At 53.8% G+C, this 21,870-nt stretch overlaps 2 protein-coding genes across 3 annotated transcripts; one reads left to right on the top strand and one right to left on the bottom strand.

Annotated features, from left to right (window-relative positions):
- Positions 1-199: 199 nt before the first annotated feature.
- smarcd2 (SWI/SNF related, matrix associated, actin dependent regulator of chromatin, subfamily d, member 2) lies at positions 200-6,888 on the top strand. 2 transcript variants are annotated; one of them, XM_039740215.1, is made up of 13 exons: positions 200-357; positions 2,229-2,398; positions 2,675-2,717; positions 4,134-4,256; positions 4,841-4,960; positions 5,066-5,161; positions 5,399-5,500; positions 5,623-5,784; positions 5,866-5,963; positions 6,055-6,190; positions 6,258-6,380; positions 6,461-6,562; positions 6,639-6,888. In XM_039740215.1, the coding sequence occupies exons 1-13, from the start codon at positions 229-231 to the stop codon at positions 6,690-6,692; spliced, it is 1,458 nt and encodes a 485-aa protein (XP_039596149.1). In that variant the 5' UTR covers positions 200-228; the 3' UTR covers positions 6,693-6,888. The 2 variants fall into 2 exon arrangements, with proteins under 2 accessions (XP_039596149.1, XP_039596150.1); XM_039740216.1 differs by lacking the exon at positions 5,066-5,161.
- An 863-nt stretch (positions 6,889-7,751) lies between these two features.
- psmc5 (proteasome 26S subunit, ATPase 5) lies at positions 7,752-21,730 on the bottom strand. The gene is made up of 12 exons (XM_039740217.1): positions 21,631-21,730; positions 21,278-21,349; positions 10,029-10,098; positions 9,842-9,939; positions 9,381-9,437; positions 9,033-9,263; positions 8,831-8,957; positions 8,553-8,743; positions 8,377-8,475; positions 8,177-8,287; positions 7,971-8,057; positions 7,752-7,881 (listed from the first exon to the last, which is right to left on the bottom strand). The coding sequence occupies exons 1-12, from the start codon at positions 21,652-21,654 to the stop codon at positions 7,828-7,830; spliced, it is 1,221 nt and encodes a 406-aa protein (XP_039596151.1). The 5' UTR covers positions 21,655-21,730; the 3' UTR covers positions 7,752-7,827.
- Between the last annotated feature and the right edge of the window lie 140 nt (positions 21,731-21,870).

Below are 21,870 nucleotides of genomic sequence, written 5' to 3'. Positions count from 1 at the left end.
AGAGGACGGTGCTGGTCCGGTGGTCAGTTCGCTCGTGCCCACCGTGCGCAAGCGCGCGCGCGCGCGACCCTTCCGCGGGCGTCTTTTTTTTTTCTTTCTTTTCTTCCCTCTCCTGTTGCGCAAGAAGCGCGCGCGCTCGTCAGAGGGCGGGAAGTTGAAGCCTGGGCGCGCACGCGCTCGCTCCGCTGGCTCGCTCGACGTCACAGAAGCAGCAGCAACTGCAGTCGGATGGCGTCCAGGGGAGGGTACCCGATGAGCGCGGCGCCCGGGGGTCTCCGAGTGCCCCCCAGTGTGCAGCAGAGTCCGGCATTCCGAGCCGTGGGGCCCTCCTCCGCCTCGCCTTCCCCCTTTCAGCAGGTAAACGGGGGGGCTTCGAGTCGTAAAGGCGGGCGAAGCTCCGCACTTCCGCGTTCGGGGGACCCTCAGCTAGGGAGCGGGCGCCCGCTTGGGCTCCGTGGGCATTTTATATAGCGCCTTCGTCGGCTGGCCGGCCGGCTGGTTGGCCTCCTGCCTTCTCCCGGAGGGCAGACAGACAGGCAGCGCAGCGCCTTTTGGATGGGCACGGGGCTGAAAGTGGCCGCCGTCGACTTCCGCGTTTTGGGCTCGCGTTGGTGAGCTCGCCATGCGGAGCGGGCCGACACGCCGGAGAATGAAACCAAAGAGGAGGACTCGAGCGGCCGCCAGCCCCGCGCTCCTGCCCGCTTCGCGCTCTCCGTCACGGGTTTCTTGGCACGGAGCTCCTGCCATGGCACCTTTGCTTTGCTCCCCTGGTTTGGTTTGGTTGGTTTTTTTTTTCCCCCATTGACTTTTCCTATAAAATTGGACTTCATGATAACTTTGTGTCTTGTGTTTTTGCTCCACGTCTTCCAGTCAATGGGCTGACCGGCCAGAAGGGACTTAGGAGGTATGGGGGGCGGTTTGGGGTCAACAGCTCTGGCCCTGGGCAGCCATGCGTGTGGCCCCCTGAATGTGCGAGCTGGGAGGGGGTGGCAGAAATGGGGTCAAGGTCAGGGGGGCGTAAGACACCAAATCTTAGCCCATCCACCTACAGCCGAGGGGCACGGGGATTTTGTTGGTCTACACTTGGTGCACCTCAAGCGTGAGTGGCACTGCCAGCCTACACGTGCCCATTCAGATGCCATAAACCTGGGGCGAAGAACTTGGAAGACGTCCGGTTGAGCCGCCATGTATGAGAGGGATGACCCAGCTGGCATCGTGGGATGAGAGTGTGAAGGTGGGCAAGAAGGACGCGACGGATGGCAACAGGAGCCCCAAATGTCAAGCAGAGCCATTTAAGGAGACCTTGATGTCCTCTTAATGCAGACACGAGTCGTGTTGGTGACTTCAGTTAGAGGGTCCCGTGGGATGGGATGGAGACGGCCAGAGCACATCGGCTGTACGTGTGGTGGACGCGGGGACGTCGATCGTGACATTCTGAGAGCCCCGGTGCCCTCCGTCAGGGGTCTCGGCTTGAGTTTACACGAGACGACTGCGGCCGAGTGGAGCACGGTGGGTGACCTTAAGTGGCCATTTCTTGAGCGTTGCAATCGAGGGGTCCCAGTTCAGAGCCACGTCCTCGATAAGGCTGGCAGATAGGAGGCTCCAGAAATTGGGGACCCTCTGTCATTTAGCTCTGGGTGGGCTGGTGGGGGTCCGCTTGGGCAGTTTGTCCTCACGGCTTTCTTGTCGCCTCCACGGCCCACAATGACTCTGCCCTTTAGTAGCTTTGTTTCCTTTCACGTCCGTCATTGCGATTCCCCTGAACATGTGACCTGTGACTCGCTGTGATTGGACAACAGGAGGGAGGAGCCATCGAAGGCGCCAGCGAAGCCAAGATGGCCGCATCTGCTCAGTCGAGTTTGGGGGGGCTGGGCAGGATGTGCCAGGTCAGGGTCACTGAGCTGCATGCCCCAGGTGTGTGGTATCTGCAAATGTGGGGTGGCACGGTGCCCAAGGCTGCATGACACTTTACGCTCCTCTACTCTGCTCGTTGCCCCCGTGTCAGAACTAAACTGTAGGCACAAAGGAGCATCAGGAATATAAAACGAGCGGGAAAGGACACCAGCAGGGCGGCGGGCCGAGGTGCTGCCACGTCCACGCTGGCCGCCCTCAAGTTCAGGAGGTGCCATCGGGCCGAGAGCTCGCAGGACACTCGCGTCTTTTCATCTCTTTAGTTGGCCGTCTCTTATCGTGTGCCTTTCTCACCAGTAATGTCTGTTTCTTTTCAGCGCCCGGGGATGTCCCCCAGTCGTGCCATGCCAATGGGTTTGGGCACAATCCCTGGGCCCTCCTTTGGAGCCGGGCCTCCCATGAGAGCTGGCATCCCGCAGTCTGGAATGGATCCTTTCCGCAAGAGGTTTCTGCAGCAGCAGCAGGGACTGGCCAACCAACGGAAGGGGTAAGTGTCCTGTGGTGACCCGTGGGAGTGGCCCTCCGGTACCCACCGTGCCCCTTTGTGTGGCAGGCTGCCACTCTTTATGTCTGCAGTGCTTGATGTGAAGAGCCACACGCAGAGGGGCTTTTGAAGGCCGGTGGGATTGGGCCTGTCCGGGGGTGCCAGTCCTGCAGGTGGAGCCTGTAAGGGAGCTGGCGTTGTGCCCCTGCGATTCTGCTGCCAGTGTGAGCCTTGTGTGCTTGGCATGTCACCAGTCTGCATCTCCTCTTCTCTTTTCAGTCTCAAGCGACGCAAGATGGCAGACCGAATACTTCCTCAGCGGGTAAGGTTCTGTGTGTGAGGCTCTGCTCTGCTCTTGGTCCTTGCCCCAGTTGTGCCACTCTAGCCCACTAGTGTGCCACTCTCACACAGATTGACACTTCGTCGTGGACTTCCTATCCAAACTGTCACTCGGTGTACACAGACAGTCACATGACACCAGTGACTCCGTTTTTGGGACCCTCCACTGCGGCCCTTGGGTTCTTGTTGTTGTGTTTTTGGGTCGTTGCCCGCCGGTCCTCTCAGTTTTGCAGCCTTTGTCTGTGCCGATTGTGTGGTGCCAGTTGTGGCCCACCTGCTTTGGCCTGTGCCATAATGCCATGTCTGCCGTGTGCCCTTGTCATTCTGGGACACGTTGATCGCAGACGCCCGTCACACAAGTGGGCAGGCCGGGTAGACGCGGGCATCTTGCTGTCCCAGAGGGGTGCAGCACACTTGTCTTCTGTGGTCTCCCGGGCCTTTACGTGATGTCAGCCCATCAGTGCCCTCCTCCTTCTTGAGCGAGTGCCCGCTCCTGATGTCCCTGCTGTCACCCGCTTTACTTGCACTTTTTGTTGAGACCCCACAGCTGAATGCAAATCCCACCCTTGATGCAGTAATGAGGGGCTGCGCTCAAAGATGGCCGCCGCGTGCTCCTGTGCACCCCCTTCACTTACTTGTCCCAAGTGCTTCATTGCGCACCCAGCGTGTGTCACCGTCACCAACAGGCTGTTCTGCCTGAGCCATCAAAGACATCGGGCAGAGCCGAGGACCAATGGCCAAAACGTCACAAGTGGCAGACGACTGTCTGCCCGCCATCGTCTTCTCCTCCTCCTCCTCGTTTTCTTCAGTGTAACGTCACAGCGCTTCTCGTGAGATGTCATCGCGTTCCTCCCTGGCAGCCATCAGCTGCATCGTCACCTCTTGCTTTAAAGTGACAGCTGGCACCGGTGGTCTCCTGAGCGCCAGCCCCTCGAGCCAAGGAGTGAGAAGTTCGCTTCCGTCGTTTCAGCGCTCGTTTACAAACCGCTCAGTCAGGCGAGTGAGGTGACAGCTGTCCTGGCTGCTGTGACACTGTGACGCTCCCCAAAGCATGAAGTGATCGCCAGGCGAGCCTTTAGAGCAGCGGTACACGTGACGGGTGCCATCAGGATGAAAAACGTGGGCATGCTAATAATGAGAGCCCCTCAAGGTGCCCCCCGAGCCTGACACACACAGGTCACGTCCACTTGAGAGTCTGGCACGTTGACAGCAGTGCCGGCTGGCATCTCCACCATTGTGCCCCTCCAGTGTAGGCTCAGCTGGAGTGCCTAGAAAAAGGTGGGCAGCAGAGGCTGTGTGTGCCCTCCTCCCGCTCTTGTCGCTACTGGCGCCTTTGCCAGGCCTGCCAGTGGCACCGGACATTGGCAGACCCCCAGACATGTGCTCCTTGTGCCCACAGATTCGAGAGTTGGTTCCTGAATCCCAGGCCTACATGGACCTGCTGGCCTTCGAGCGCAAACTGGACCAGACCATCGCCCGCAAGCGCATGGAGATCCAGGAGGCCATCAAGAAGCCCATCACGGTAAGTCGAGGCAGACCACCGGCCCAGGGACCCGTCCGGCTTGGGTGAATGTAGCGGTGCATAGCAGGTGGGCACTGACCTAAACGTCACCCGCTCGGCTCCCAGCGCCCCGCATTCCCAAAGTTAAATTCATTCATTCTTGGGTTTGTTTTATTGGAATCTTCTACCGTTGTGGAGGGTTGTGCCCAGTGCCACCAGGATAGGTGACAAAGCAGAAGGTGGCTCCCAAGGCCGTGCCAGTTTGTTGCAGGGCACACTGAGCACATGCAGAGTTGGCAGTCTGTCAGACATGCAAGCCTTTGAAGCGGGCACAGAAAGAACTTGCCAGCTAAACCCATTGGGCAACTGGGCTTGGAATTCAACCCACTGTGCCATCTGCCATTTAAACAAGAAGTCCGTGAAAGGGGTCATCTGTGGGATGGGGGCGAAGACATTCTTGAAATCTGAGGGACACATCAGCTGCGCCCGAGATGGCGGGGGTCCGCCCCGGGTTGGAGTGGGCCTCGCTTGGTCGTGTTCCTGCAGTCACGTGACGGTGCCCCTTGTGGCAGGTGGTAACCCCCCGGGTGGTCTCTCCTCCGCAGCAAAAGCGCAAGCTGCGCATCTACATCTCGAATACGTACACCCCGGGCAAAGCGGAGGGCGAGGAGGCAGAGGGCATCTCGTCGTGGGAGCTCCGGGTGGAAGGGAAACTTCTGGAAGACGTGAGTGTTGAAGGGTGGCATCTGGCTGGGGCACACTGGCACCCTGCCAGGAGGTCCGGCCACAAATCTGCTCTGTTTGTTTGTTTGTTTGCTTGCTTACCTCAGCCAGGAAAGCAGAAGAGGAAGTTCTCGTCCTTCTTCAAGAGCCTGGTGATCGAGCTGGACAAGGACCTCTACGGGCCCGACAACCACCTGGTGGAGGTAGACGAGCTCACGCCACTTGTGCCAGGGTCGTCACCAGGGGGCGCCCACACTGCGCTACCAAAACGGAGGAGAGGAGCAGCCAGGCCTGTGGCACACGGCGACCCTGGCACCGCCTTCTCTCTTTGTCACTTCCTGTAATCCTCTGCCCAATGACACGGTGCCCTCAGGTGATTTCTCAAAGCGCGCGGGCAGTGCCAGTTTCAGCACCCTTTTCCCTTTTGTTTTGCTCACTAGTGGCATCGCATGCCCACCACACAGGAGACCGATGGCTTTCAGGTGAAGAGACCCGGGGATGTCAACGTGAAGTGCACCCTGCTGCTGATGCTGGACCACCAGGTGGGTGTGCCAAGCGGCACGGGCGTGGAAGGCGCTATATAATCCATCATGGGGTCCCCAATGCCGTGCCGCACTTCTAGAAAAGACGCTTTGCCCCCTTCCTAATGGCTCTGTTCTTGCAGCCCCCTCAGTACAAACTGGACCCCCGCCTGGCCCGCCTGCTGGGGGTCCACACTCAGACCCGGGCGAGCATCATGCAGGCGCTGTGGCTCTACATCAAGACCAACAAGCTGCAGGACGGCCACGAGAAAGAGTACATCAACTGCAACCGCTACTTCAGACAGGTGAGCGGGACCCCCGTGCTGAGGGGGCACCGGGTGGGCTCGCTGCGTGTCGCTCTGTCACGCGTCTCATGTCTCTCGTAGATTTTTAGCTGCACGCGCATGAAGTTCTCGGAGATTCCCATGAAGCTGGCCAGCCTCCTGCAGCACCCGGACCCCATCATCATCAATCACATGATCAGGTGAGTCGGGTGGTCCGCACACGCTTGGGCTTTTGGTTTGTGTGTAATGGTGGGCCTGCCATGTTCTCTTTGCCCCCCCTGGTGCCCTCAGCGTGGACCCCAATGACCAAAAGAAGACGGCCTGCTATGACATCGACGTCGAGGTGGATGACCCGCTTAAGGGGCAGATGAGCGGCTTCCTGTCCTCGACCACTAAGGACCAGGAGATCGCGGCCCTCGAAATGAAGGTATGTCTTGGTGGAGGGCACCGTATGCCAGCCCCGTGGCACCGAGTGACCTCATCTCTTGTCCCAGATCCACGAGACCATCGAGTCCATCAACCAGCTGAAGATTCAGAGGGACTTCATGTTGAGCTTCAGCGGGAGCCCCCAGGAGTTCATCCAAGACTGGCTCAAGTCTCAGTGTCACGACCTCAAGGTAACTGGCCCTTGGCTTGGCGCGGCTGTGCCACTCGCGGGCCTCTGCCCTCTGTGACCAGCGTGTCTTTTGTGTGGCAGCTCATGACGGACATCACGGGGAACGCCGAGGAGGAGAGGAGAACCGAGTTCTACGAGGCATCCTGGGCGCAGGAGGCGGTCGGCAGGTACATCTTCTCCAAGGTAAGGGAGGGGGACGGATGGGAGGGCCCTGTGCCCACCGTGGGCTCTCGCCACTGACGCATGTCCACTGCTTTAGGTCCAGCAACGCAGGCAAGAACTGGAGCAGGTGCTGGGCATCCGACTCACCTGAAGTCCTGCCGACGATGACGGAGGTCTCCATTCTCTCATTCGCACTTGGGCTTTACTTTCGATATTTCCTAGAAGTTCCTGTGCCACTCTGGCGTGGGCACAGCCTTTTCTATCTTTAGCAATATGGCGCTACCATTGTGGCCTCCGGGCCGTGCTTTGTAAAACGGTGTTGGGCAATAAAATGGAAAGAAACCAAATGCATTTAACTGGCATCACCATCGGGTGGGCACCCTGACCATCACTAGCTCAGGTCCTCTTGGGGTCTGGTGGGCACCTTGGGTTTGGTACAAGCCCTCCATTTACTTGGGGACACTTGTGACAATGGAGACAAAGAGCCACCTCAGCACATGGAAGGGGGCACAAAATGAAGAGCAACCCGTCCAGTAGCACAGGCCAGAAATCAAGTGACGTGGCATTAGAAAATGTCTGCCTTGGAGTGCCCTCCGCGACGGACACGTGCCCCCTTCTAATTTGATTCACACGTTCGAGGAAGTGTTGTGCCACAGCTCTATGTCAGAAATAAAGGATGGGCACCATGGGCATTGGTTGGCACAGACATGTGCTGGCTGCACACTTCACCCCCTGAAAGCTGAGAAGTGGGCAGACACACAGACAGAGAGGCGCTGCATTGACCAGCCATGGTCCACAAGTGACATGGACCCGTACCCAGTGGACCGCCGGTGGCACAGAAGGGGCAGTTCAGACCACCCATCGATTCCTAGGATGTATTTTCAGTGTGAGCCACCCTTGGGTCACATGATGCACGGCGGGTGACAAAAGTGGACGTCACTGCCCTGCCCAAGTCAAAACTAAGTACCCACAATGCACCTGAAATCGGGCTGCTGCTGCTGCTGGCGTTACCTGGAAGTGCTGACGGCCGAGAGAACACGGAGGGGACATCCGGCAACTGTCACCTCCTGGCCTGCGCCGATTCCTCAGTTCAACTCCACTTGAGGACCTGGCCCTCTCAAAACGACAGCAATGCCAGGTCCCCAGCGGGCACACTGTGAGTGGGCATCACTTACTGCTTAAGCAGCAAAACAACAACGACACGTCAAAGTTGCGACCCGACATCACAGACGTTTATTAGCAAATGAAACGAGACACGAATGAGCACGAGCGCGCGCGCCCGCCCCTCACTTCCACAGCTTCTTGATGGACATGTTCTTCTCGCTGTCCTTCTGCATGACCTGCGCACAAAAAAAAAAAGGTAAATGGTGCGGGCATCCCAGGGAGCGCCCAGGCGGGCCGTAAGCGGCGTTCGGAGGCTGGCACCCACCTTGGCCACGGCCATCTCGAAGTCTTCCTGCGTCACGTGCACCCGCCTCTCCCTCAGCGCGTACATGCCCGCCTCCGTGCACACGCCCTGCAAGACAAAACGAAGAGGCGGTAGCTCGCACTGCTTGTGCTTCGGCGCCACCTGCTGGCCCCCCCCGCCGAACTGCACGACGGCCCCTCCCTCTCCCTCTCCCTCTCCCTCCCTACCTTCACTTCGGCGCCCGACGCGCCCGGCATGAGCTCGGCGATCTTGCGCAGGTTGATCCCCCTCGTCAAGTTCATCTTGCGCGAGTGGATCTTCAGGATGTCCAGGCGGGCCTGCGGAGCAAAAACACAAGGCGGGGGAGTGCTGGACGGACACCCGTGGGGTGGAAACGGCGACCGGCCAGGCCACGGCCGACACTCACCTCCTCGTTCGGCGGGGGGAACTCGATCTTCCTGTCGATGCGGCCGGGCCGGAGCAGCGCCGAGTCCAAGATGTCGATCCTGTTGGTGGCCATGATAACCTGCAAAGACAAAAGGGTGGCGACGGTGCCATGAGCCCGGCTCAGGTGCCAAGCCCGAGCGTCACAAACCTACGTACCTTGATATTCTTGGTGGCTTCAAAGCCGTCAAGCTGGTTGAGCAGCTCTAACATGGTCCTCTGCACCTCGCTGTCGCCACCCGAGCCCCCCTCCAAGCGCGACGAGCCGATGGAGTCGATCTCGTCCATGAAGATGATGGAGGGCGCATGCTCCCGCGCCATCACAAACAGCTCCCGCACCATGCGTGCCCCTACGAAACAGACGGGCGGTCAAGAGAGACGAGAGCAACCCCGCCTCCTGACGCGTTCAGATGGCAGCACAGGCTGGCACCCCTCACCTTCTCCGATGAACTTCTGCACCAGCTCGGACCCCGACACGCGGATGAAGGTGCAGTCCGTGTGGTGTGCCACCGCTCTGGCCAGCAGGGTCTTCCCGGTTCCAGGCGGTCCGTACAGCAGCACGCCCTAAGTAAAGATACCTCGAGTCATCTGAGCGGGCAACCGACAAAGTGCCACCCGACCGGCAACCACTGCACCCACCTTGGGCTGTGCGATGCCCAGAGCCTCAAACAGCTCTGGGTGTTTGACTGGCAGCTCGATGACCTCCTTGATTTCTTTGATTTGCTTGTCCAGTCCGCCAATCATCTCGTAGGTCGAATCGGGGACCTTCTCCACCATCATCAGCGACACCAGGGGGTCCACCTTGTTAGGGAGGATTTTGTGAAGCGTGTAACTGTCGTTCCTCAGCGCCACGCGGCAGTTGGGAGTTACCTGTGGGCAGAGACAATGAGGGGCACTGGCTCAAACACCCGAGGGGTAAGGGGGGGGCACAGTCGGGCTGCCTGGCACCCCAAAGTGGACCAGCAGAGGTACTTGGGGTGCACTCACGTCATTGATGTCGATGTTTTTGTCGACGTCCACCACAAACTTCCCCTCAGGATGAACCTGGAAAGACAAGCGAGGGGGTCAACCGTGAGACGCCAAGGCAGGAGTGGAGACAAACCTGGCAGTCGGCGCCATGCTGAATGCCAGCCCCGTTTCTGCACACTGTGCGCCCGGCCACTCGGCCTGCCCCCACTCGCCGACGTCGTAAACGTGCTGTTTGGGACTCAAGTCGGATTAACGGAATTAAACCTGCCGTGGCACGAATGACTCCAGGCTGGCAGGGCCACCGTTTAGGGCGGAGATTCACATGGCAAACATGCCAGGTAGCCAAAACCCAGTATGGGGACCTGTCACCCACACCACAAATGCGTGCCAGCAAGTCACACAGCTGATGGCGGTCGTTTGTCTCGTCACTTTGGCCCGACCCGCTATGGTGGCGCCTGCCTACCTGCCTGCCTACCTACCTTCACCAGCACCTTCTTCTTGTCCATGGCCCTCACCACCTCCCCGACGTAGGAGCCCTGCTCCTGGAGCAGCTGGAGTTCTTCACGCAGGAGTCGCACTGCAAGAAATGAGAGAGGCGGTGAGAGCAAAGCATCATGGGAGGGGGTCAGGCCAGCCGGGCAGCTGGTGCCCACTCCGTCGTCTCACCTTTAGCGTTGAGCTCGTTGCGCTGGGCCTGAAGACGCCGCAGATTCTGACTTTTTTCATTGACTGTCAACTTAAAAAGAAACACAAGAGGGTCAGCGCGAGGGGCACAGCGGGTGGCACGAGGGGCCGAGGTCACCGCAGTGTCCCCCGAATGCCACCCTTTCATATACAGGAGGCGTATTTTGGCAGCAGTTTACACACCCCAAGGTTCCAGGGACGTCACCGACAGCGGACCTCGATGGGGGGGGGTCACCGTTTGGGGGCAGCACAAAGTAAAGGGCACAATCCTCACGTCACAAAGATACCACTTCTGGGCATGGTGGCGAAACCCGAGTTTGAGACCACAGCAGGTCCTCTGAGCAGCACTCTGGACCAACACACGCCAGTCACCCCAACAGTGTCACCCCAACAGTGTCACCCCAACAGTGTCACCCCAACGTCTTAACGGCTTCGATATTTGAAATGGCAGGGAGAGATTCAAACGTCTGCTCTCGTCAACTGGGCGCCTCGGTGGTCTCGGGCAGTACAAAGAGCTGGCATGCCACTCCCTCCTCAGGGTCCTCGCTTGTTAAGATGTTCGGCTTTTCACGTCAATGGAGCCACACTCACCAGGAAAGGAGCCCACCGGGAATTCCTGGAGAAAACGCCACTTGAGAGGTACGGTTGGCACCGGGAAATATTAACATAAAACGTAAGCGAGTGCGAGTGTGTGACCCGCCTGCTCCCGAGGTGACGCCCACAAACTAAACGCTGGCCCCCTTTCTGAGCAGACGAGGGGCTGGGGGTCTTCAATCCGTCACGGGTGACTTGCGCTGTCACAGTTCTAAAGACGCCAAAAGTAATCAAATGTGACAAAAGAAAGAACTTTCTCAAAGCTACAAGGGCTCTGGTTCTGGGTGCCCAACTGCCTGGCATGGAGCAATGGCCCCACGACGGGCAGGACTGGGGGTCACATGGGCTGACAAACTCGCCTCACCAGCTCTAAACTGCTTATCAGGTGACTTGCCGTCTCGTCACAAAAGCAGCTGTGAAGGCCTAGTGGGCACCAAACGTCTGCCAACAGTCCACGGGCATGTGCAGATCTGTGCCGACTACCCTTTATTAGTCATTTTGTAATTACTGTCCGTGACTGCCATGGCGCTGCGCTCTCGCCACTCCCAGTCTCTTAAATCCTTTCAAACGTGCTGCCACCCGTCAGGCTGAAGGTGGGCACTGCGTTGTTTTGGTTGGTTTTAATCCCACAGTCTGCCACTCCACAAGCCTCAAGATGTTTGTCTGATGACATCGGCCGTCCCGCCGCCGTGCTGACCAAGTGTTGCGAGAGCCCGACGTGGCGCGGCTCTCATCAGTGCTGGCACGGCACACGCTGGGCACAAGTTGGGTGTGACATTCACTTCAAATGGTACCCTGGGTAACAAACAAGCTCTGCTGCCACCCATACGAGTCACCAAGTCCGATGAAAGTGTCTGCTAATGGGAACGCAAAGCTTCAGACGTTAAGAGTGGAGTTGAAAATCTCAAACTAAAATGAAAGCCCAGCGCGTCCCGGGTGGGCCGACCGTGTGCTTCAAAGCCCCCCACTTGCGGACGGTGACACGGAATCAGAAGGCCATGCTGGGACCACTGAGGGGTGACACGGCTGGGTGGCAAGCAGGGAATGGCAAAGCCACAACATGACTGTAAGCTGGTGACAGTCCACCGTGAAGTGCTGCACCTCTGCTCGGCGGGGTTCTTGTGCCCACCAGGGTCTGCTTTCGGGGTGGCAGCTTTCGCCAATCCCGGACAGAGACTTGACGTGTTTGATCCGCCAAAGCAGGGAGGCCATCGCTCCAAACGTAAAAAGACTCGACGGGGGGCCACAAAAGCTGCTGTCCGCCAATCCAGCTGCAGCCCCTTCGCGGGGGCCGAGTAAGACCAGAACAAGGAATCAGACAAGTGGTCCTGTGCAAAGGACAAGAAAGAGACGAGACCCTCACATTACAACGTGATGACACCACGTGACTTTGACTAGAATGCCAAGCAACGCCTCGTGATCTACGGATGTGATGCCCACGACGGCTCAGTTCAGACCCCCTGCCAGCTGCTCTTTCACATTCTTGGGGTAGCTCAGGATGAATTGACTTGAATGCACACGGCGGGGGGCCGTTCTCTTCCTGTGGCCCACCAGACGGCTACATCAGCAGCTCAACGAGGTCTCCAATCTGCAGAGCTGAACGTTCCACGTGACGACGATGACGATGACGATACACGTTTTGAGAGGTTTGGTTGTTGTCAGGAGGTGGAGAGCCTGCCAACCCGTGCCAATGTCTGTCTGCCTGTAGAACAGTGGGGGGCTCAAAGGACTCTCACAGACCGAGACGGGCTATCAGCTGCCTCAGATGCCTTCCATCTCATTAGTGAGACCCCCAACAAGACTAAAGCCTAAAGCACAAAATGAAGCCCCCCAGCTTGATTTTCGCCAGTGGCCCTGATCTTCACCTTTGAGATGAACTCCAGCAGACTCTGCAGGGTGGGCTCCTTTAAAGGGTCCCTCGCACTTGTCAGAGGATTGATGGTAACAAATCTACTGAAGGGGGTCTTCATACCAGCGAGGATCTTTTAGATACAAGTACACTGAGTGGCATCAGTCAGGACGTCACTTCAACTCGAGGACGCGCCGTTCCGGCCTGCGACTCTCCGAACATGCAGAAACCCCCCTTTAGGACTGGGTGGGCTGGGCACCACTGGCATATTTGGATCTATAAAGCGATTCGGGCTCAACGTCCAGCTCTTTCTTAGTCCTGGTAGGTCCCAGTTGCGCTCCACCCTGGCATCGTCTCCTTATGCAGCACAGGCCTGGGAGTCTGCGGTGGGCTGGCACCCTGCCCGGGGTTTGTTTCCTGCCTTGGGCCCTGTGTTGCCTCCAGCAGACCCCCGTGACCCTGTAGCGGGATGGATAATGGCTGACTGGCTGGCTGGCTGGCTGGACCTGGGAGTCATTCGAAAGACCAAAAATTAAGTTTAAGGAAATCATAAAGAACGCAGCGAAGGAGACATGGACTTGATATTCTTAAGAGCGAGGGAATGAACCGCGCGTCACACCGAATACGTGAGGGCGGCCGCCACCCTGGCCAGAATGGGACTTCCTGCTTAAACAAAGGGATCAACAAACTAAAAAGACAAAGACGAATGTGAAAGTGAGGCTCAGTACACGATAGGCGTTTTAAGGTTTCGACCGTCTTTCAGTAATCAGCGAGTGTTCACGCTAAAGCGCCAGAGCAGGGCGGGCGATAGAACTGAGGGTGCCCAGGGGATTGGACGGCTAGGGTCACGTGACCGCGTCATCATACAATGCTCAGTGCTTTGTGAGAGTGCCGACGCAAAGACTAAAATTGTTAACTTGAACTTTGGTAGGGCAAAGTCTAAAGAAGACGGCTGGGATAAGACAGTCGAGGAGCAGTGGAGCAGGTTTGGAAATGTCATGCAGGCCAGGGACAGACCTAAAATATGGAGGAGAAACTCCACAGAGGACCAATAAAGAGTTAAAAAAGAAGCTGCAAAGGAAAAAACAGACGACTAAGACGTCCAAAGTGAATCGTAGGGCATATGAGAACATGAAGGAGGATATCAGGGACAGCTGGAGAGGAATAGCAGAGAAGGCGACAGACGACCTTAAGAGATTCTGTAGTAGTGAAGGAGTCGTCAAGCGCATCAGAAATAATACATTTTCATTATATGGCGCCTTTCTCATGCTCGAGGCGCTCACAGGAATAGTAAAAGGGAATTCAAAGATACAGACAGCGAAACAGCGGACGCCCTAAACTTACATCATTCTGAGGTGTTCACAAGTGAGCAGCAACAGGGACTACTAAGGAGGTGCTGAGGGATTTGGAAATCATTGAGAGAGAAGAGCAGCGGAGATTAAATAGGCTGGCATCACGCAAATCACCAGGTAATGCGGACCCTCAAGTTCTTAAGGAGGCCAGCGAGTGCAGATACAAACCACTGATGCATATTTTAGGAGCTCACTGCACGCTGGAGAGATTCTGAAGGACTGGAAAACGTCAAAAATCATCCCATTAAATAAAAAGGGGGTCCAGGCAGAGCCAAGCAGCTACAGGCCAGTAAGCTTAACATGAAACATCACAGGAACATTAAGGAGAAGATTGAGTGACACCTGGCAAGGACAGGACAGGACAGGACAGCCAGCGTGGGGTCAGAAGAGGGAGCTCATGAGGAGGCAACAAAAGGAGACGACCAGAGAGAAGCAGATGAGATCACTGATCTGGACTTTCAGAAAGGATTTGATAAGGTGCCACCTGAGAGGGTGGGCATCAAAACTAAAAGAAGTGGCAGCTCAGGGTGATGTTTTTAGAATTGGCTCAGACACAGGAAGCAGAGGGTGACGATGGTGTGAGGAACCTCATCAGAACTGGCTGATGTTAAGAGTGGTGACCAGCAGGGGGGCAGTGCAGGGGCCGCTGCTATTTTTAATATGTAGAAATGATTCAGACAGGAATATAAAGAACAAGCTGGTGAAGTTGGTAGATGATACCAAGATTGGTGGATTGGCAGGCAGGCACAGGCTGATTTGAAATGTAATGTCAGTAAATGTAAAGAATGACACATAGGAAGTCAAAATGTGAGGTGTGAATACACAATGGGGGGTCTGAACATCGAGAGTCCACCTTATGAGAAGGACTTTGGAGTCGTAGAGGACTCGAAGCCATCGACCTCCAGACAGTGTGCAGACGCCATTAAGAAGGCTAACAGAGTGTCAGGTTATATAGCGCCTTGACGTGTGGACTACAAGTCACAGGAGGTCCTGCTCAACCTTTATAACACACTGGTGAGGCCTCATCTGGAGTCCTGGGTGAAGTTTGGGTCTCCATAAAGACACAGCAGCACAAGAGAAGGTCCAGAGAAGAAAGATGAGTTATGAAGAAAAATGAAAAGAGCTGAGCCTTTACAGGGATGAAGAGGAGACCTGACTGAAATGTTGCGAATGATGAAGACCAGGAGTCCTGTGGGCCGAGATGGTGACTTTAAAAGGAGTTCATCAAGAACACGTGGCGGGGACACAGTTGGTTCACTGTGAATTTTGCACAAACATTAGGAAGTTTCTCTTTACACAAAGGACAACAGACTCTTGGAATAACAAGAGACCAAGTAGTGTGGTGGACAGGAGGACTTGAGGGACTTTCAGAACTCGACTTGGTGTCATTTTAGAAGAATGAAGTGGGCAGGACTGGCGTGCTCTCGTCCAGGTGGTCCTAATGTTCATAACAACACCGCAAGAACTACGAATGTCTAACTGATAAACAGAACAAAGCTAAAATAAAAACGCACAGCTGTATAAATATAATAAAGACAGCAAAACGCTGTCATGCAACTAAAGAGTTCAAGTGATTCACATGAAGACGTGTGGGGTGCGGACGTTTACTTGCCAACATCAATTCACGGACTGTGCGAATACGTACCGATACCGATAGAGTGACGAAGACGCCTTGTTTCACACACGTACATTACCTAAAAAATGTCAGCTTGCAATTAAGAGACGCATTTTATTTCCTTTTATGTCACACGTATTATGGATACATATTTTTGTACATATTAGTTAAAGTGTGTATTTTAAGGATATTTGGATTTATTTTAGTATTTTATGGTCTCAGAACTTCATTTTGTTAATAAAATGTTAACACGTGGTCTATAGTAGAATTATAATATTGGACATAAAACTTCTCTGGTTATGCAGGAGATTAATGTTAAGTTTAAAAAGGGATAAAGAAGGAAGAAAAAAAAAAAATAAGAAAGTCAGATTCAGCCAATCAAGTAACTTAAAATCGGTGATCGGCCTTAAACAGCCTGATCACAGCATTCCATGGCGCGGTGGGCCTGAAGCACCCGTGGGACCACTGAGTGCGGGTGTCATGGGCAGCAGCGGGCAGTCAAGCGATAACAGAAGGGACTGAAGTGGGCCGAGTCCTCATGTAACACTAGACCCCTGAATACGCCTCATTTTAGGCCACGCACTTCAAGGCAGCAGAGAACAGAAACGCCTCTCAAAATAATAAAAGGACAATCACAAGGCTGGCAGCCATTCTCTAACGACTTTAACACTAGAATCCCTGAAACCTGCGAGAAAATGCATAATCCTGGCCCACCTTAAATCCCTTCGCACCTCCTCATCAGCGTCTTTTGTTTTGTAAATGTGGTGATCTGCACAAGCAGCCTGCTGTCCCATAATCCCCAGTGACGGAGCTCAAGTGTTTATCTGCGTGGTGTGAGGTGCCTGCAGTTGTAGAGGCTCAATGATATCTCGTTATTTGGAAGACAAGCATGTCATGTGAGCTCCGTGTCTACAACGGCCTGTAAATGTACAGTAGTGTGACCGGAAATGTGAGGCGCAAATGCCAAACACGTAACTAAAACAACGTTTTTCATGTTACAGTACGCATGACAAAATATTAGCGTGAAGCGTAGAAGGTGTGAAGAGTGAAGTCCAAATATCTCAAACACTTTCACGAAAGGTACACAAATAACAAAACAAGTGCGCTTTTACACTAAAATATAACCAAAGAAAAAGAAGTTGGGCTGAGCTACGACGCCGACACAACTGCTTGGGTCTGCCGGGTAGTAATCCAGAGGTCACGGGTTCGAGTCCAGTGGCCTCCCAGAATTAACCTTTCGTGTAGTGAACTGCTCTTATTATTATTGCTATAGAATAAAAACTTACATTTGATTTGACTCTGCAACAACCGCTGTAAATGTAACATGAAAAACGTTGTTTTAGTTGCGTGTTCAGCATTTGTGCCTCACATTTCCGGTCACCCTACTGTACATTTACAGACCGTTGTAGACACGGAGCTCACATGACATGCTTGTCTTCCAAATAACAAGATATCATTGAGCCTCTACAACTCCAGGCACCTCACACCACGCAGATAAACAGACTTGAGCTCCGTCACTGGGGATTATGGGACAGCAGGCTGCTTGTGCAGATCACCACATTTACAAAACAAAAGACGCTGATGAGGAGGTGCGAAGGGATTTAAGGTGGGCCAGGATTACGAGCTTTTTTTCTTGTAGGCTTCAGGGATTCTAGTTAATGAGAAAGAATCCAACTTGTGCTTGATGTGACAAGTGCTGAACATGTGTAGCACAGATCTCGGGTTCAAGAGTGAACCCCAAATGGATAAGCGGCCCATCAATACCTTCAGGGTCCCAGGCACCTGTTGAAAAATAGGGTCCGAGTCCTACTGCAAACCCAGGGGCAGAGGTACAGTGTTAAGAAGCAGAAGGCCAACACGCTGGCCACAAAGTGACAATGCAGCAACAGAGGTACAAAACAGTGCAAGATGGTGGAGCATCTTTGGGGTAACTCAAGACCAGTGCAAGTCGAGCAGCCAGCCACTCTAACACTGGAGCCTCGGTTTCTGTCTTTTTTGACTTGCATGCAGACTCTGACCTTTGATCTTACAGGCCCCCTCCACAAAATGCCAGGCTCGGATTGGCCAGCCATCTTCCATGTAAATCAAAACGCCAGCCATCTTCCAATTGTGCTTTGCGCCCTCCCCCACCGTAATCATCTATGGAGGAGGAGCGAAAGCTTTAGATTCATCAAAAATTTCAATCTCCGCTTTTCGACTGACGCAGTTTTAGGGTCCCTCACCACCGAAACATCGATATCTGGATGATGGCTGTGTGTGTCACAGCTGAAACGGCTGGACGGAAAAACAGCAAACTGGAAACTTAAGCCTGTTAAGAGAGGACGACGTGCAGATTAGTTTTTAGAGGACCCCTCAAACACCCTAATTCATTCTGAATTCTTCTCATCAACCGCTAGCATAACAAGTGACTCTATGATCAGGAAGATCAGCGTCAGAGCAGTAAATGATGACTGAAATGTCAGACAAGAGGTCGGGTAACTTGGTCCCCTGGGCACAAAGCCTACTGACGCTCACGTCCAAATCTTTATCACCACCACTGTGGTGGGCGGGCCAGTTAATCACCCACTGGGCATCTGCGGGTCTTGTTTTCTTGATGCGTTCCACGTGTCTGGTGCTCAGACACAACACCATAAAACCAACTGGCCTTCAATGTGAAAACAAAACAGGACGACAATAACAGAAGAATCTGAATTCCAATTCAGAGCAGCCATTCTACCCACGAGAGGGAGAGGGCCAATGAGCTCCAATCTCCTCCACAGACAGACCCCGATTTACGGCTGTCACTATACGTTTACAATGATTGATTTTTATTACTAAATTAACAGCAATACGTTAACCCTTCTGATTAATGGGAACTGCTTGTTTCCTGTTCTTGTTTCTTTTGTTCAATGTTGGCCTACAGTGGCACTTGGTATCGGCTACTTAGAATGGTATACACTTGGTGACAGGGACATCACCGTCCCTAACTGAGGCATTCCCAGTTGTCCACAGGGTGTGGGGACTTCCAAAGAAAACAACTGGAGCTAAAGGTGAAAAAAAGTGTCATCGGTGTTTGGGAAAGTCACAGAAAAACAATAAGGAGCGACTGAGAAACTAGGACAGGACAAGTGACACAAGGCGACCTGGCAGGGCTTCCAGCCAACCAGAGCCTACAAGGATGAGGTCTCCAGGACTCTAAAAATATCCAAACCTAATTATGTCAAATCATCTACTGTTAAACCATACTTCTAAAATGTTTTATTATGCTGTCTTAAGGAATTGTTCTGTTCTGTGTATTGTGTTGTGTTGTATTGACCCCCTACTTTTGACACCCACTGCACGCCCAACCTACCTGGAAAGGGGTCTCTCTTTGAACTGCCTTTCCCGAGGTTTCTTCCATTTTTCCCTACAAGGTTTTTATTGGGAGTTTTTCCTTGTCTTCTCAGAGAGTCTAGGCTGGGGGGCTGTCAAGAGGCAGGGCCTGTTAAAGCCCATTGCGGCACTTCCTGTGTGATTTTGGGCTATACAAAAATAAACTGTACTGTATTGTATTGTATTGTATAAGACCAAAAGGTAACGACAATGACTCCCTTTGCAAACGGCCTGACTAAAGTATACCGCTGGGCTGATAACAATCGGATTTTAGACCAAACAAAAGCTACACCTGAAGCAGGTAAAGCAGAGTCTCGCTCCTGCTCATGTAGTTACGTCGCCATGCAAACCCGAGAAAGCCCATCAGCCAGTGCACGGGTGCAGATGGTCAGCACAGACATCTCATAAGCTATTCCAAATTTCAGTAGGCTTTGGAGTCTCCAGTGACTTTTGGGAAAGGTCAGCAAGTACTCAGGCGATCAAAAGCAATGAACATCTTCAGCATCCCGTTATCGTATCCTCAGGACTAATTTGCCATTTTCAGAAGCTAAAGCAGCACATCCAGCAAGCCGAAGTCAGCATACAGGACGTGCGCCAAGTCAGGCTAAGCACCGGGATTTTGCTTTCTAGATTTCAACACATAGCCAGAGATGGTGGAACAAAAAAAAGACACGAGAATCAGTCCAGACAGTCCCACCCAACAATGTCTGGGAATTTCAATTCAGGATAATCTGAGGTGTGCCAATTGTGCCCTGGACCTGCTTAAAGAATTTCAACCAAGACGAACTTGGAAGTATAAACAGAGCGAGTTCAGCACCAGCTACTGCATTCTACAAATGTCGACCATCCGTCTTGCGAAGCGCTTGTGCCTTTGGCGTAGCGTGGCCGTGTGTTTGGAGACCAAAGCCGTCGCCACCACCAGGGATGGTCAAATGCCCCACACAACAGCTCTTATGTAGATTTGCTTTTAAAAGTGTTTCATGAAATCCTAAACGGCGCCACTCATCCTCCACTACTTGCATCCATTTCTTGTAGGCTGACGAGTGACAGAACCCCGCAATGCAAAATAAACACGATGACATGGGGTAATTTGTACCTCAGTAATTACGGCTCTTTAATGGCAGAGCAGCTGAATCAAGAGCTGCAGAGGATGTGGTGGATCGAATGAATTAAAGAAACCCTCTGCTTGTGCACAATACTGGGCCTCATGGTTTTCTTTCATACTTTGCTTTTTGTGGTATTCACCTGCCGAATATTAGAGCACACTTGTACTCAACCAACAAAACATCTTCTTCTTCTTCTTGTGGCTGCTCCCGTGAGGGGTTGCCACAGCAGACCATCTTTTTCCATCTTCTCCTGTCCTCGTCATCTTGCTCTGTCACACCCACCACCTCAGCACATCCATAAAGCTCCTCTTAGACCTTCCTCTCCTCCTCTTCCCTGCCAGCTCCAACCTTATCATCCTGCTCTCTTAGTACACCCTTCATCTCTCTGCTGCACATGACCAGACCAACACAATCTCGCCTCTCTGACTTGGTCTCCAAACTGTCCAACCTGAGCTGACCCTCTAATGCACTTGTTCCTTAACCTAACACCACCAAATATAAAACTATTTATTTTGTTAGTATAAAAAACCCTCCCTACTTGAATTCCATGCCACAAACCCCGAAAGGACAGATGATCACCTATCAAGAATTAACTTTGAAACTAGAAACTGCAGGGTTCAGAGGTCACCTACAAAGCTGGAGCTCAAGTTGGTTCTGCCACTGCTGGCAAAGACTGCAGATAAGAGCAGAATGGGCGGAGGTCACCGGTGGAGTCCCTCAGGGTCTGTCTTGGAGACCACAGTTACTTTTTTCAATTTCCATTAATGACTTTGATTCCGGCTGTATTTAGTAAACTTGTGAAATTCGCAGACGATACTAAACGGAGAGCATGGCAGACACTGAGGCGGTAGGAAAAACAGTTCAGAAAGATTTGAAGAAGCTGCAGAACTGGACGAACACTCGGGAAATCCATCCATCACCCAACCCGCTATATCCTAACTACAGGGTCACGAAACAACAGAGAAACTTGCAAAGTGCTACACGAACGTCAACTATAAACACAAGACGGGGGACGCTGAGCTAACAAAGCAACTTCTGAAAAGGTCTCGGGAGGTTTCGGCAGCACCTGAAGCCGCGCAGAGGACTTCAACCAGGAGCGTGAGGACATGTCTAAGACTCGGAGAATTGAATCTGTCAAGTCTTGGGCAGACGAGACTACGTGAGCCCTCATTTAGGTCTTTAACAAACGGGCTTGAAGGACAGAATGAGCTCCTCTCGTTGGCCCAATTTAAGTTCCACAAAGTCAAATGTCCAACAACCCACCACCCCCCTTTACGCGACCCTGCCTAGGCGAAAGGCTGCCCACTTCCTCCAAGCCGCATCTTCGCAGTGCCCCGACCGGTCGCTCACAAACTCCTCCCTACCTGGAGCTCCTCGATCTTGGACAGGTAGTACTGCCGCAGTCCCGAGCCTCCTTTCCCTTCCTCGAGCTCCATCTGCAACAGAAGGCAAGTCGTTAGATGTGTCAGCACCACACACGGGCCGGTGCCGGCCTTATTTGACGAGGCGGGAGGAGTTCTGAGCCGAGGAGCCGGCAGTCGCATCCAAAGCGGCAGCGTGACTCGGCAATAAGGGTTTTTAGGCTCTTCCGTTACAACTGGCGCGGCAGCGACAAGCTCGACTCGCACCGAGGGCCTCATCTGCCGCTGCCAAAAGATAAACACCGGGAGGAAAGTCACAACGAGAGACTTCCGGACGACGAGTAGCACAGCGTTACCTGTTCAGGCCCGTCCACCGCCATCTTTCTAATCGCAATGACGCCGCCTTCTCAGTCACGCACCGGAACAAAGACGAGCAGCGACATCCGAAAGAGCTAGAGCGGCAGGGGCGTGGCTGGGGCGTGGCTTGGAGGCGTGACCAGGAGCTCGAGCGGGAGGCTAACTTGTTAGCGCAGCCGTCCGTCAACCTGGGCGCTAAGAAAGGCCCGCTGACTGGATGACGAAGCGCGAGGCGGGTG

This window comes from Polypterus senegalus, chromosome 17 (genome assembly GCF_016835505.1).
Source record: "Polypterus senegalus isolate Bchr_013 chromosome 17, ASM1683550v1, whole genome shotgun sequence".
Classification (NCBI taxonomy): domain Eukaryota; kingdom Metazoa; phylum Chordata; class Cladistia; order Polypteriformes; family Polypteridae; genus Polypterus; species Polypterus senegalus.
This window is presented reverse-complemented; position numbering and strand designations above follow the sequence as displayed.

What these genes read in the sequence shown, in the direction of transcription:
- smarcd2 (XM_039740215.1), top strand. Translation starts at nt 229, where the DNA reads ATGGCGTCCAGGGGAGGGTACCCGATGAGCGCGGCGCCCGGGGGTCTC. An exon ending in ACCGAATACTTCCTCAGCGG is followed by an intron (nt 2,718 to 4,133) that starts GTAAGGTTCTGT and finishes TTGTGCCCACAG; the next exon opens with ATTCGAGAGTTGGTTCCTGA. An exon ending in ATCATCAATCACATGATCAG is followed by an intron (nt 5,964 to 6,054) that starts GTGAGTCGGGTG and finishes TGGTGCCCTCAG; the next exon opens with CGTGGACCCCAATGACCAAA.
- psmc5 (XM_039740217.1), bottom strand. Translation starts at nt 21,654, where the DNA reads ATGGCGGTGGACGGGCCTGAACAG. An exon ending in GCAGAAGTTCATCGGAGAAG is followed by an intron (nt 8,744 to 8,830) that starts GTGAGGGGTGCC and finishes TCTGTTTCGTAG; the next exon opens with GGGCACGCATGGTGCGGGAG. An exon ending in CGTCGGGCGCCGAAGTGAAG is followed by an intron (nt 8,058 to 8,176) that starts GTAGGGAGGGAG and finishes TTTGTCTTGCAG; the next exon opens with GGCGTGTGCACGGAGGCGGG.